The 15,364-nt window shown below is 49.4% G+C and overlaps 1 protein-coding gene across 1 annotated transcript in view; it reads right to left on the reverse strand.

Moving 5' to 3' along the window:
• Positions 1-15,364, reverse strand: part of COL22A1 (collagen type XXII alpha 1 chain) — a 325,869-nt gene that overhangs the window by 130,621 nt on the left and 179,884 nt on the right. Inside the window, exons 24-27 of the mRNA XM_055348666.2 lie at positions 6,347-6,400; positions 5,577-5,630; positions 3,001-3,054; positions 1,725-1,778 (exon numbers count right to left, since the gene is read on the reverse strand). Coding sequence (XP_055204641.2) covers positions 1,725-1,778; positions 3,001-3,054; positions 5,577-5,630; positions 6,347-6,400 — 216 coding nt within the window. The remainder of the gene's footprint in view (positions 1-1,724; positions 1,779-3,000; positions 3,055-5,576; positions 5,631-6,346; positions 6,401-15,364) is intronic.

Raw genomic sequence — 15,364 nt, forward strand, 5'->3', positions numbered from 1 at the left:
GTATAAACCCAGAAGGATTTGCCAATTCACAAATTTGAGAAAACACAACCATAAGGTATGGTTGACTCCATGAAATTCATGAAGTCAAGAACAGCAAACCTAGATAAATGCTTTCAATCCTTTCTGGAAGATGATAGAATTTCAATCCAATCAATCAAACACTGAAAGGTGGCCCGAGTACTTTTAAGACCATGTGATTCACTCCCCTACACACACAACCACCTCAGGACAGGCACGAAAAAAAAAAACACAGCAAATTACATGTCATCACATTTCAATGACATGGGGATCGGTATAGACATATATTTAAATGTCAATATTGAATCTTAAAATATGAAGGATATAGTGTCTGTCGGTGGCCATGGGGGGACTTATTAGTACACACTGGTACATTCATGGGGGGCATGAGGGCTGAGTTCTTAGGCTCTGGAATCCAGGAAGTAGGAGGCTCATAGTGGCTCTTGGCAATACTCTTTCCACAGTTTGAGTCAACCTGGGTGTGCTTGAGACAGCTTGGATGCAATTTAATCTGTGTGTTTTACTGCTTGGTTTTATTTGGGTCTTTTAAAAATGACCACTTTATGAAAGAGTGAAACAATAGGGAACATAAGGGCCCAGGATGTGCCCACCAGCACCTTCCCTGGCCAGCAAATGGATGCCCTGAGGTGTGCCCTCCCACGGGGTCAGCTTCCCCCACTGTGTGGGATCCAGGCCACTCCTGTGCTCTGGCTGGGCTGAATTTGATCATGCATTCTCCACCTAGCAAGCCCGTACTGTGTATCTAAGCAGTGCTTGCCTGTGGGCGGGCAGTGGGAGGTGCAGAGTTGACTAAGACCCGGTCACTGGGTTTCAGTAGTTCATACCCCAGTAGAGCGGGAGCCCTGTGGTTGGAGGGCGGGAGGAGCAGAACTCCCCGCAATCTCCTGTCTGGCCACTGTCTCCTCAGCACCACAGGTTTCCATGTGTGCACACACACAAACGCACACGTGCACACTCACACCACACACACATGGTCCAGCAGAAAAGCCTCACAGGACAGCAGTCACTCCTGGAGGGAGCCTGGGCAAAGCATGACCATCAACACAGGGCACTTGGGGGCTCTCCACTCACAGGGGCTGCCCTGTCCAAGTCACATGCTGGGAAGCCTCCATTTCCCCCTCAGGTCCATTTTTCACACTTCACCACCCACTGGAAGCTGGCCCGAGAAGGCTGAACTCTACGGATTGCATCTGCCAGCTTTCCTTGCCTTCTGGCTTTCTGTAGGGTCAAGGGATTAGGAAGCATTGCAGTGGAGGTAGAGCACAGTTCAGAGAGAGCGAGCGAGCACTTGTATCTGTTCCTCTCACTCCCTCCCTGCCAGGATAAGCCAGACACTGATGATATTCTTCTTCCCAAGGCCACGGCTCTCAAGGGGGTGGAGGCTCTTTCCGGCTCTCATGGGGGATAGTGCCTTCTTCTCCAGCTGCAGATCTTGGTTCTGAGGAACCACTCCCTCCTCTGGTGCCTTCTGTCCTAGAGGTGGTGCTGGATCTGTTGTTGCCAGCCTCATGTTGTCATCCTGGTTGGAGCCCTTAACCCTGCCCCTTTTCAAGTATCTGATGTGTCTCCTGCCAGGTCCCAGCTGATACAGACGCTATGCTTATGGTAAGTCGAGATTCACACACCACCCCAAATAGACCACTCAGAATAGCAAGCATAATGGGAAAAAGAGGCAAAGTCCATACCCGAAGGCCTGGTTTTCCAGGCAGACCATCTTCCCCTCTTTCTCCTGGTTCTCCCTGTAAGGAATACAGAGCAAAGTTAACAGGAGACGGGCCATGCTTGGATTAAACACACAAAGTACTAGGCACAGGTTGGAAGGAAGAGAACTACCTGCACTCGGGTGGTTTTGAACTGCTTCAACTCTGCGATTACCTAACCACAGTCATCAAACACAGTAGCTCATCCAGCCTCCTAGGTTCCATATTCAATAGCTGTAATTTTGATTTAGAAAAATATAATTGAGGAGAATTGGCATTCTCTCTTATTGAGAGATTTAGAAGAAAGGAAGATGTTGCATAAGTGTTTCTAAGAATAAAAAAATACTTGGTCAGCCATAATCCTTTGTCTTGAAAGACGGGAAAGAAAAAAATGCACAACATTTACATTCAATGCCTAGAAAACTAAATTAAATCCACACTTATTCTGTATTTTGCCATGAAGTTGACCTTCTAAGTCTGCTTATTGAAAATGACAACACATTCTCCCATAATATTCAACAGTTCCTTTCCAAGTTGCCTTTCAAGGACTGTTGAGGTGCATACTTGAGTCTGGGTGTGCCCGCAGGAAAGAGTAAAGTTCATTTGTTCAAATACTGGTATGGTTGTATAATAATTCATTTAAAGTATTGAAACCTGTATTTGCTCCCCAGTTTTATGCTATTTAACCATTGACTCTTACCTTAATAATTCTACCATAATAAGCCCCACCAGAACATTGTTAAAATTGAAATCTCTTATTATGTTAGTAAGAGTATTTAGTTTTCCTCCTTGAAAATAAGATAAATAAACATATTTCTAACAGATCAAATTTTTTTTTGAGACAGGTCTCTCTCTGTTGCCCAGGCTATAGTGCAATGGCACAATCATAGCTCACTGCAGCCTCAAATTCCTGGGCTCAAGCAATCCTCCCACCTTGGCCTCCCAAGTGAATGGGAATACAGGTGCCCACCCCCATGCCAGGCTAATTCCTGCCTAGGCCTCCCAAAATGCTGGGATTACAGCTGTAAGCCACTGTGCCTGGCTAAATTTTAAAGCCTAGGGCTTCTAAATCCTTCTGCGGTTATCTGAGAATAAATAAGGAGCTTTCCCCTGTCTGACCCCATAAATCCAAACATTTCAACTGAGTCCTGATCGAAGACCCAGGCAACCGACTTGTTTTAGAATTCACCAACAATCAAGCATCTCTTTAGTTTCTGTGTTTTGGGTTCCCAAACTGGTGCCAACCGCATCAGTGACCAACCTTGGTTCCTGGCGGGCCTGGTGGTCCATTTGGCCCGTCCTTTCCAGGGGGTCCCTGGGCCAAGAGGGGAAAACATAAATAAAAAGGAAAGGCATATTTAGGAAAGGCTTACATTAAGTTGTTTCAAACCTGGAGCTGTTTTTGCAGCCAGAATGCAGGAGGCTTGGGCCTCTGCTCTTTGATCAGCAGGGCCCTGTCTCCAGAGCGACTGTGGTCTCTGACCACATTTCCCTTTGTTACTACTGAAGCAAATATCACCCTCCGGGCAATGTCTGATTTTCAGTACACTGGCCATGCACGGAGGGTGGGGGCCTGGGAGGACATCTGCCAAATCTTGCTCTGATGGTTCCATTTCTACCCTCAGCTTCCAGGAGGCCCTGGGGACAACAATGTCCACACTGCTCCTCCTCTCTCCTCTCCAGAATCTCTTTGCCATCTTGTATCTTCCTTCCCACTGCTATCCTCCCTTCCTCTTGTCCTTCAAAAAAGCAAAACCTCAATCTCTCAGCATGGTTTGGCATTACTGCCTGTTATTTCGAATGCCAGCACTGAGGAGCTCCACGTTATACTTTCCAACACCAGGAGTTTCCTACCACCATGAGGATATGGGAGGACAGGTGTTACTGCGGCTGTTTGCAGGTGAGGAGATGAAGGCTCTGCAGGCTGAGTGACTCACTCAAGGTCACAGAGCTGGTGATTGGGACCTGCAAGGTTTAACGGACTCCGCCTCCAGGCTCCTTCCACTACACCAGAGACACTTCATCTTCTCCTTTTCCTCTGTGCCTTAAATGATATCGGGTCACATGGGGGCGGGGGGGGGGGTGGAAAACACACCCTGGGGCCTGTTGGGGTATGGAGGGAGGTGTGCAGGGGGAGGGAGAGCATCAGGAAGAATAGCTAATGTATGCTGGGCTTAATACCCAGGTGATGGGTTGATCTATGCAGCAAACCACCACGGCACATGTTTACGTATGTAACAAGCTTGCACATCCTGCACAGGTACCCTGGAACTTAAAAGTTGAAGGAAAAAAACAAAATGTGTCAGGCACACACCCCCTTCCCCATGACTGACATTAGGGAAATCATTTCCCCCCTGCGGAATATCTTCTGTGCTATTGCTTTCAGAGCTATTAGTGCTATTCAAAAGTGAACGTTTTTTATAACCCTGGTGATTCTTCCACCCACAGAACCTGCTGCCACCCAATTTGACTCATCTCTTCCTGTGCCTCCAGCTTGGACTGGCGACTAGTGAAAAGACAGCCCCCACCTGCACAGAGCAGGTGTCCTGGAAGCCAAGGCTTTAGGAAGGCAGGAGGAAGGGCTTTTGAGGGGATTAAGGCTGCCTGAGTCAATGAAAGCAGGATCTTGACCAGGAGCAAACGCCAAGGCCAGAAGCTGTGCTTCAAACCTTCTGTGGCTACAGCCACATCTTGACAGATGAGAAATGCTCACAGTGTCTTTCTTCCTCTAACACGCTCCCCTTCTCTGAATGTTCACACTGATCTGCATACTTTCTGATGAGCCCTTTGGATCGGATGGGATTGCTCATGTGTTTGAGCTTTCAGATGATCCCGTCACTCATGGAAGATGTTTATTGGTGACGTTGCAGTTGACTGTGTGTTTAGAAACGTTTTCCGGTGATGGTGCCATTCAGCCAGTGTTCCTCCCACATGCAATCAGATCACCTGAGTGCCCAGCGCGGCACTGAATTCATGTCCAGTACCCTTTGGCATGCTGCACTGGGGAGCAACAGAGCTGGGGAGGACGCTGGTGTTACCACGACCACAGGCCCCCTGGGGGCCTTGATCCACATTCTCCCACGGATCTGTGCTCCATGGAGAAGTGGGGAGAACTGCCCCATGTGCCACCCAATCTGCTTCACCTCCGCCTCACCCCTCCTCCAGCATCAGGAGCCTCCCAGCTGGGGCCTTCCCCATCCGGGCTCAATGAGGGAGAACTAGCTGTAAGGAAATCCCTTAAGGTGGCCCAGGGGCCTCCCTGAGGGTAGATCATGAGATCTACCCAGGTCTCAGCCCATGTCATCCATCATCCTGCCCTAAAGAGCTGCAAGCCAACTTTAACTGTGCCCCTCCTATCTGGGGAGATATTAATGTTTTCTAAGCTCCACCTGCCCCCTAAGAGCCCCTAGGTCTCTCAGTTTGCAAGGGAGAAAACATGATCAGGATCGTAATGGGAAGGGCTGCCACACGGCTCCCCGCCTGTTGCTTCTGGTCCCCTCTGGGTATTCCTCAAGGACAAGCGGTCATGCCTTCAGCAGCAAAGGACTCTTGAATGTGTCTTTTGGTGAAAAGAGAAAGGGCAGTGGCCTAGGGACTGTGGTCTTAATCCACACCCTGGCCAGGGCACACAGGGAGCCTTCCCACAGACAGGGCACTAGCACGAGTGAGCCACCACAGAAGGAAGACCCAGCTGAGCTCTGGGGCTGCAGGCCTTGCTGGCCAAGGAGTCCTCAGCTCTAGGAAAGTGGCCCTGGGCCAGCTGCAAGGGCTCAGCGCTCCCCCCAGAGCAATGGGGAGAGGGAGGAGGGGAGCAGAAAGATGTTTCCGAACACTCACTGTGGGCCCAGGAGGTCCAGGCTTTCCCGGGAAGCCGATCTCTCCAGGCAAACCCTGAAAGGGGACCACATGGACATTGTTAGCTTGAACTGTTCAGAGATCAGATCATTGACTCAACCTCTTTCCTGGCATGGGCCCAGGCCTCTGGGTCTGAGCAGGGCACCCTGGGGCCTCTACTGTCCTTGGTCATCCGCTGTGAAACGCGGAGTTGTTCCACCTCTGAAGTTGACACGTCCATGGCTTGTGCGGCCTGCAGTCGGGGCGTCCTTCCTATCCACTGCCACCTGCCGGGACAGAGGGAGCTGCCTCCCTCTGCTGATGGCAGGGCCTGACCCACTCCGTAGGTGGGTGTGGATTCTCCCCACTCCCCCATGCCCACTTTCAGGACACTTTTTCTGCAGCTCCAAAAGATGGGAGGGGAAATGTTAGCAAATGCTTGCCTGGGTCCTCTGTTTTGCCTCAAAGCCAAATCACAAACTACAAAAAGACATCCAAATGGGCAACCCCAGGCTAACATGCCTTCTACATGCCGGACTCTGGAGGCAGCCACCAAAGTGCCACATTAGCTCCAGTGATACTCTAACCCAAGGGTTCTGAAGGTCGGAGAGTCCAGAGGCTGGCGGTTCTACATGTCGGGGTCCTCCTGTGTGTTTTTGCACTGGACTTGGGTGGATAAAAGACAAGAGGCCATTCACAAAGATGTCCCCAGGTCCCACAGGCCAGGAAACCACCATCTAAGAGCCCTTGTAGAAAATCAAAGCCAGTCTTACCGGAGAACCTCCCAGTCCAGGGGGGCCTGGGACACCAGGGGGTCCTGGAGGGCCCTGTAAAGAAAGAGCATTTGGTGGGTTACAGATGGGTCCTGACGAGCCTCCTAGGGACAGTGGGCATTTGAAAGAGGCAAAGGGAAGGGGACAGGAGGATGAGGTGGGATTTTAACTTTATTTGTAATGCCTGAATTTTCAAACAAAAATAAACAAAAGCAAAAGGAAAAGATTGGAACCAAAATTTGCAAAATGCTAACATTTCATATTTGGGTGATGGGCATGCCATCACCTTTAATATTATCTATTCTGCTATATATTCAAAATGTTTGAACATTTAATGTAAATACATATGTGTGTGCACATGTGCAGACACACACACACACACACATAGTCTGACCCATGCATAAAGGCCTTCCAGAAGAGTGCTTCTCAATCATGAGTCATTGAGCAGGGCTGGCGCCAGGGTCAGAATCGCCAGGGGTGAGTAAAAAGATCTCACGCCCAGGCCTTCTGGTTCTCTAGGTATGGGGTGAGTGGGTCTCGCATCTGTACTTGTGAAGGTTCCCCCGTGATTCTACGGAGATCAGTCCTCACAGCTGCTTGACAGATGTAGATTCATGTGCTATTTAAATCATTCATGGTCTACACTTAAACTTTGGGGCATCTTCACGGGCCAGGAACAGAAGCAGGTACTGTTAGCAAACAGAAACGTAAGACCTGTTTCCAAGCTCCTGTCTTGGTTGAGGGGGAGGGCTGGGGAGGGGAGAAACATGTAGACAAATAATTATGGTAGAAAAGGGCTGGGCATGGTGGCTCACAACTGTAATCACAGGACTTTGGAAGGCTGAGGCAGAAGGATCACTACAGGCCAAGAGTTTGAGACTAGACTGGGCAAAATAGCAAGACCCTATCTCCCTAGAAATAAAAAAATTAAAATTAACTGGTCATAGGGGCTCTTGCCTGTAGTCCCAGCTACTCAGAAGGCTGGGGCGAGAGGACTGTTTGAGGCTGGGAGTTTGAGGCTGCAGTGAGCTGTGATTGTGCCATTGTACTCTGGCCTGGGTGCAGAGCAATATCCTGTATCTACAAAAAAAAAAAAAAAAAAAAAAAAAGGAAAGAAAAAAAGACAAATGGCCCAACTAAACCTATGAGCACAGATCCAGGTCCAGGGGGTCCTGGGACACCAGGTGGTTCTTGCACCTGGGAGTGATGCTGCACCCGGAGGGATGAAGGCAAGCGGGCAGAGAAGGCACCTGAGTACTGAAGAAAGCCCGAGAAATAAACAACAGGGCAGGCAGACAAGGCAGGTGGGCTGCATTCATAAAGGCCGGCTGCTGTTGAAGGTATTGCGTTTTGAATGACAGCCAACAGTTCCACATGAAGAGAGTGTGGGCCTGCACATGGCAGTTGGAGGCTGAGCCAGGACCTCAGAGGCCACGGGCTGTCATAGTGAGGAGGAGCGACTTTGCCGTGAAGGTCTTGGAAGTAACTGAAGGAGCACAAGAAGACGTGTATGGTCACACGTTTGCCCAGGAAAGCAGCCTGCAGTCTGGGGAGACCAGAGGGAGGAAGGGTGGACATGGGGTTATAAGCAGGGGTGAGCTGGAATCACACAACACCAGGGCTGGGAGGGAGAGTGGATGTGGCATTCTGCATATATCCAGGTTCCTGACAGTCCTCACGCAGGGACCCGCTCATTTTAGAACAGCCAGTGACCCCACAGCTGAACCACCTTCAGTGGCTCTGATTTTCCAAAGGGTAGTGCTCTTCCAAGCAAGTTCACTACGCCCTCCTCCCTCAACTCCAGCACCACAGACCACTGCTCCACACAGCGTCCAGGAGGTGCAGATGACTTTTCTAGCTCAGGTTTCTCTCTGGATACCCCCTCCCCTCCTCCCACACCTCCCTTCTGAGCCATTTCCACCTTTCTGAGATGGTCTCCAATTCCCCAGTGGAATTAAACTCTCCCTGCTCCGTGCTCAAAACCAACTTAACTGTGCTGATCTGATCCACAGATCCTCGAGGGCAGGCCCTTCTTGTTCCCCCTGCACCTCACACAGTGATTATCCTAGGGTGTGGCATCCAGCAGGCGCTCAGTAAATGCTTGAGGCAATCTCCTGAATTGAGCCAGACGCCGAGAGCCTAGGTTTGCATTCAGAAAGAACAACACTGCATGGCCACTAGAGGGCGAGAAATACCAAAAAATGGCAGAGGTGGCCGCATCGGTAAACTGTTCCCCTTTCTCCCTCTGGGGGCACCCGTGAGTCAGAAAACAGGCATAGACCAGGACCATTTACTGAACAGGATTTGGGGGCACCTGGACCTAGTTTTCTCAGCAGCTCGCTCCGTCCTGGCAAGTCTTAGGGGTAGCATCTTCCCTCATCAGACACATTTGTTCACAGCTGGAGCAACGGAGGGGCCGGGCAGGGCTGCAGGGTGCCCTGGGCAGGATCCAACCTGGGTCCTCCCTAATGGACGAGGGCTGCTGGAAGGCTTTAAAGAAGCCTCCCGGCCTTGCTGTATCGTGGGCTGAGCCTTACTACCTCCACAGGCTGCTCCAGCTTGGCCCCTCACTTCTCTCGGCAAAGCAAGAGCCCTGCAGTGACACTCACAGCTCCCACACACTCCAGAGGCACATTACAGGCAATGTTTTTTTGTTTTTGTTTTTGTTTTTTGAGATAGGGTCTTGCTCTGTTGCCCAGGCTGGAGTGCAGGGGTGCAATCATAGCTCACTGCAGCCTCCAATTCCTTGGCTCAAGTGATCCTCCTGCCTCAGCATCCTGAGTAGCTGAGACTACAGGCGTGTGCTACCATGCCTAATTTTATGATTTTTTGTAGAAACAGGGTCTTGCTATATTGCACGGGCTGATCTTCAACTCCTGGGCTCAAGCAATCCTCTGCCTCAGCCTCCCAAAGCACTGGGGTTATGGGGGTGACAGGTGATCTAATTTTACCTCAACATGGTCTTTGAGGGCCTCATAGCACCCCAAGCCCACAGAGCATATTCGAAGGCCCTTCCCAAGCATACAGGAGTCTCTTTGTTAGCAGTCTGAATGAACAATTCAGTTCCCTTCCCTCCTTACATGTCTAAGGATGCTGATGACCTCTGGAGTGTTTTATGCTTTTTTCAAAAAGTGAGCCCAGGAAGCCAGACCCCTGACCAGCCCCTCGCTCTGGCCCTGCTTGCCTTCCTCCTTTGCCCCCTGCAAACACCCTTGCCCTGCTGCTGCTTGCTAGTTTGGAGTCTCATAGCACGTTAGAGGTGATGGCTCTTTAGCGGTCTCCTAGTGGAAATTAAACCTCCTTGTCTGACAATGAAGAAAACTGAGGCCCAAAGAGGGTCAGGACCCACTTTAGGTCACACAGCCATCATCTCTGGCTGCTGCAGACACACCTGGAGGGCCTGTCACAAATGCAGGTACACAGAACCCTTGTTTAGATTCAGAGGCAGCAGGTCAGGGACAGGCCCCAAGGGTCAGTGACTTTTGAGACACCAGGTAATTCTGATGAGCTGCCAGGTTTGGGCATGACTCGTCCAGGCCAGCTCCGTATTCCACCATCACCACCACTAGCACTGCTGATGAGCCTGTGAGCATAACATCCCAGGAAGAAGCACAACCCGGGAGAGAGAAAAAAAACAGAAAGGCAGGACAAGGGGCTCGGCCACCTCCATTCAGTGTATGCTCTACCTGTGTTTCATACACTAGCTCATTCCAGCCCTCCACTGGCCATGGGAGGCAGGGCTGTTTCATTAAATTTACAGAGGAGGAAAATGAACTGATATTAGATAAAGCTCATATATGGATACAGCACCCTGATCCCTTCTCTCCTCCCAAGCCCAGTACCCCAGCCTTGCAAACTGTCTGCACAGTCCCCACTCAAGGACACGGGTCTCACCCTGCTGTTACAGCCCCTTTCCACCCTTTAACACATTGAGATGTCCTAAAAGACTCTGCATGTTAAGGGAGACTAGAACTTAGGGCTCTAAAGATGGGTTTGAAGATCTCAAAGTCTATCTCCCTGGTAAGACCACAGCAACTGGTTCCATGCTATGCACACAGTAGAGGTTGAGTCACTGTCTGCTTGTTTGATGCTGTACACTTCGGAAAGAGAGGGAAAGCCTACCCAGTCATTAAACCAAGCAACTGCCGTAGCCATTTACAGAGAGAGAGAAGCTGGAAGCAGCTGGAAGTAACTGTCTGAAAGTCTGGAAAGCTCTTCCAGGAGGGATCACAAAAAGGGTGAGGTGATTTGCTTCCAGCCTCTTTTCCAGTTTACAGGGGACGTGCTCACAAGTCCAAGTGGGAAACGCCAGGTGCGGTGGCAGGAGGGAACAGCCCTCAGGATCCAGCTGCAGCCAACCTGCCCCGGACCCTGGTCTCTTGGCCATGCTCTGCCTTCAGATGGCCACAGAGAGCCACATAGTGGGGGCAGAAACTCTAAACAGAGCAGCCGCCTCGCCTTGGGGGTTACATTCAGCCTTGTCCTGATTACCACACAGGTCCTGAAGCTGGGACTTCAGCTCTGGCATAACTCGCTTTGTTTCTGACACAGCCTCAGGCCAGCTGTGGGGAGGGCTGGTGAGGGAGGGGTGGGAGGCCAGGAGCATCCTGGGAGGACCTGGACGTGAGGGCCTTTCAGCCCACGGCTACGATAGCTATTTCTACTTTGGCACTCCCCCAAAAGGAAGGGAGAAAACTGAATTTCCTAAAGCACTGACTATATGCCTGGCATCCTACAAGGACTTTGTCCATATTACCACAAGGCCCCTGGACAGTATCTGTCTCCCTGCCCATGTGCAGGTCCCTGCACTCAGGGTCCGGGAAGATTCACACCTTGGATGGAAGAGGGTGTCAACAGGTGACAGGGTGTGGGTGATGCCTTTAAAGGGAGAGGGGCAGTGGGCAGGCACAGCTTTGATCCTTAAAGCCAAGGACCTGCACTATCCTGGAGCACCTGGAAGAAGTTATCCCTGGAGACCCAGTATGGCGGTGGGCAGGGCTCCTTCCCCCAGCCAACGCCTACTACGTACCACTGTGTTCTCTCTGGGGTCTTAAGACAACTCCGCCCTCCACTCCAGAAAATTACAGCCTAGTAAGACACATAAAACACAGGCCTCTGGTGTCCCGGGAAAAGCATCAGAGGGCTTAGGATCGAAGGCAGGGTTATATTTTGAGCAGCTGTGTGACTTACGGCAAGGGTTTCTAAAAATATATAGTAGGTACAAAAATACTTTCTGTGCAGAATTGTTTTGTATAAAAACCATGGCTTCCGGCATGTAGCAGAATTCATGAGATACCTGTTGAAAAGAATGAAAACAGAGACAAAAGAGGTGCTCGAAGGCCACGGAGCTCAGAGGAAGGCATGGTAGAGAAATCAGGAGCATCTCGAAAAGTGGGGTGAGCTTGCTGTGGAAGGGCTTAGTAGGGCCTGAACAGAGGGGAGTGGACTAGGAGAGGAAGGAAGCCACAGGAGGATGGAGCTGCTGAGCCATGGCTAGATGGGAGGGGGAGGGGAGGAAGAGACACACACACATGGGGCAAGAAAGACAAGGCTTTGTCTTCGAGGGAGCACAAAAATAATAGAGGTGGCATCAAAGAGTGACACAAAAAGACTTATGCTTAGAAAGACACAATTTCTAGGCTGGGCGCATTGGCTCACACCTGTAATCCCAGCACTTTGGGAGGCCGAGGCGGGCAGATCACCTGAGGTCGGGAGTTCAAGACCAGCCTGGCCAACATGGAGAAACCCCATCTCTACTAAAAATACAAAATGAGCCAGGCGTGGTGATGCATGCCTGTAATCACAGCTACTAGGGAGGCTGAGGCAGGAGAATCGCTTGAACCTGGGAGGCAGAGGTTGCGGTGATCCAAGATTGCACCATTGCACTCCAGCCTGGGCAACAAGAGCAAAACTCCGTCTCAAAAAAAAAATAAATAAATAAAGACACATTTCTAGTGTCCTTAGCAGCCAATGGTAGGAGGAAATCTTGCAAGATGAGAGACCATGAGACAAACATGAGAGCAGACAGAAGGCAGCCAGCGCCAGCACTGGAAGAAGGTGATGGGGGGAGGGATGCAGACAGACCAGGGGCAGGTCTGAGCCAGAGCTCAGTGGTGATGCGGTGACCAGCTGGATTGGGACTGGGACACAACCTGATACTCAAAAGGGGAGGGCCTTGCAGGGGAATGGGCAGGTGTGTGGGGTTGCTGTGGGGCATGATGGATTCAGTTTTGATCTATTTGATGTGTTTAGTTAAAAAGTCTGCAGGGCCTGAGAGAGAGAGAGAGAGAGTTCTGGGGGTAACTGTGAATGTAAACAGAGTGCTGGTCTACCCGTGCTGCTGTTGGCTGAGGGATCCCAGAAAGCTCTTGCATTTTCCAGATAAGAGAACACTCTGTAACAGAGGCTCCACATCATCTCAGCTTTCTTGGATGACATAATGGCACTTCAGCATCTTCCATGGCCTTGGGGGACCTTACCGTGAGGCTCAATAGCTACTGTTGGGTTTGGACCAATCTTCTTTGGCCTTCTGATTAATCAGTACCCTCATTTTATGTCCTTTTTTCTTCTGGAAATCAAGTTGAACAATACCTCAAACAGAACAGCCATTTGAGTTACCTCACCGGTAAGTTTCCCAATGAAACCAGAAGACTAATTGCCAAATCATAGGAGAGCAATATTGAACTCATTTTCTATCTTTTTCTGCAAATACTTGAATGGCATTTGGGTTTTCTAGGACTAGAAATCCCCTTTCCCTTCCTCTCCTCCACTTTCTCCCACCAAAAAAAGTCTAGAAAGCCAAAGATTCTACACATGATTGTCCTTTTATAGATGAGAATATTAGAGTTTCCAGTCTTTCAAGAAAGAATGGGACTACAGGAAGGCCGAGAATAAAACGCAAGAAGCGACACTGTCAGGAGCACTCACAGGTGCTGCGGGCAAGTCACTCTTCCCCTGTGGGCCAGGGAACAGATAGGTAGAAATTTACGTAAGAAAAATCTGAGACTTTGGTTGACGATGACCTGGGTCAAATCCCAGGTGGCCTCATACTATGTCAATGGACTTGGACAATGGACTTCTCTCAGAGCCTCATTCCAGCTGCCATAAAATGGTTGGAGGCCCCTTCTTCAAATCACTATGTGTGAATTAAAGAAGTGTGAACTAGGCCAGAACTCAGAGGACTTCACAAATCTTACTTTTCTTTCTTCTCATTTAATTGTTAACAAAATATCTAAACAACCAAATCATCTAATTATTAATGAGTAACAAATTAGTCAATAGACATAAATATTAACAACAAAATATGACTGTTCTCATTATTAGTAATGAAAACAAGTAATTAACCACTTATTAATTAACCAGTCCAATTACTAATGAAAAAATACTTGGTCCCTCTAATACTACAGTGACTATTTAATATGATTAGTAGTTACAATGATGATGCATGAATGACTAATTAACCTAATTATCATCAGTAAAGAATAATTATTCCTAATAACCACCTAGTTCCAATTGGATTTATAAAGTTAGATGGAATTTGAAGATGCATGAAAATTACTTGCATAAATTAGCATGACAATCAAATTCCTTCGTGACTTGGACATGTTTATTTTGGGGGGAAGCAGTTCATAATTTGGGAGTCCTCCTCTGAGATGGTAGATCCCTGTGGCACTAACCCTATGACTTCCCACTTCAAGGGGTTTCTGCACAGAGGCCCAGCCCACAGTCCACCCAGCCTCTTCTCGGGCCAAGCCCTCCCCTGCCTGCATTTCCACCAATTCAAGGGACTTTGTCCTGAGCACAGCACCAAGCCGCACTGCCTGCGCATAAACACTTGGCCAGCCCAGACACCAGACTTCCAATTTTCCTAAAAGGCTGCCAGGATACAGGAGTCACCACATAGGACATCATGGATGTATAGATTTATTGTAAAATTTTCTAGCAGGTGGAATATTTCATTTTGAAAGACAGGCATAAAAAGCATCTTATAGGATCCCAGCCACCCTGGGGCTTTGCACGCTCCAAGATGGCAGTGCTGGCTCTTCCCATAATGCAAAGCTAATTAAACTCTCTGAGCTTGGTTTCTCTAGATTTTAAATGAGGGTAAGCAATTTTGCTCACAGGCAGTTATAAAGAATAGACACGATTATATATGAAAGCTAAAGAGAATGCTTGGCAACAGCAGAAACTAAACACACACGTTTCCCTTTACTTCTCCCCACTGCTCTTTCAGGGATAGGCTGCCATGGGATCAACCTCGGTTTCCCAGGTCAGTGTCAAGATCCTGCTCTGGGCCTCCACAGAGCCCTGACTTCCTCTCCAAAGCTCAGCTCAGTGGATTCTCCTTCCAGATTAATCCTGTGCTTTTGTTTGATGATGCTTTCACATCTTGAGGCCTTGTGGATGCAGGGAGGGCCTTCCCCTTCCAGGGTTAGCTAATTCCTAGAGATCGCAAAGGACTTGCTTGAGAGTAGGACTCTGATCTGCAAATTAGCCCATCCCTGGTCCACCTTCTTCAATCAGGCCCCTGTGGTGTGGGACAGGACACTACCTCTCTGCCCTAAATCACCCCTGGACCAGGTACTAGACCGTGAGAAACCACCCGTACAGCTTGGAGCCTGCGGAAATTATTCAAACTGTCCAATCCTAAGCCTGCTCAGCAACTGACCCTGCCTCGCCCTTGCCCAGTAGTGGCTCCTGCCCAAGTTTGCCTTTCACCCTTTCTGCCTCCAAACTGCCTCTGTTGCTCCCCTGACAGCTCTGCAGGAAATAGACGCTCCCATCCATGGAAACTGTGAGGAGCAAAACTATCTCCAATGACAGTCGTCTCCTGATCTGTTGGCCTCACCTTGCCTGAATAAATACGAGATTTAGGGTTCAGATGAAAACACCTTCTCTATCTGTGTCTCTTTCTGGCCCATTAATGTACGAATTCTCATGGCATAGACTGCAGCTACTTAGATTTTACATCCCCAGGGCTGAATTTGGTACCCAGTGCGTACTTAATAAAAAACTGTT

Source organism: Gorilla gorilla, chromosome 7, assembly GCF_029281585.2.
Source record: "Gorilla gorilla gorilla isolate KB3781 chromosome 7, NHGRI_mGorGor1-v2.1_pri, whole genome shotgun sequence".
NCBI lineage: Eukaryota > Metazoa > Chordata > Mammalia > Primates > Hominidae > Gorilla > Gorilla gorilla.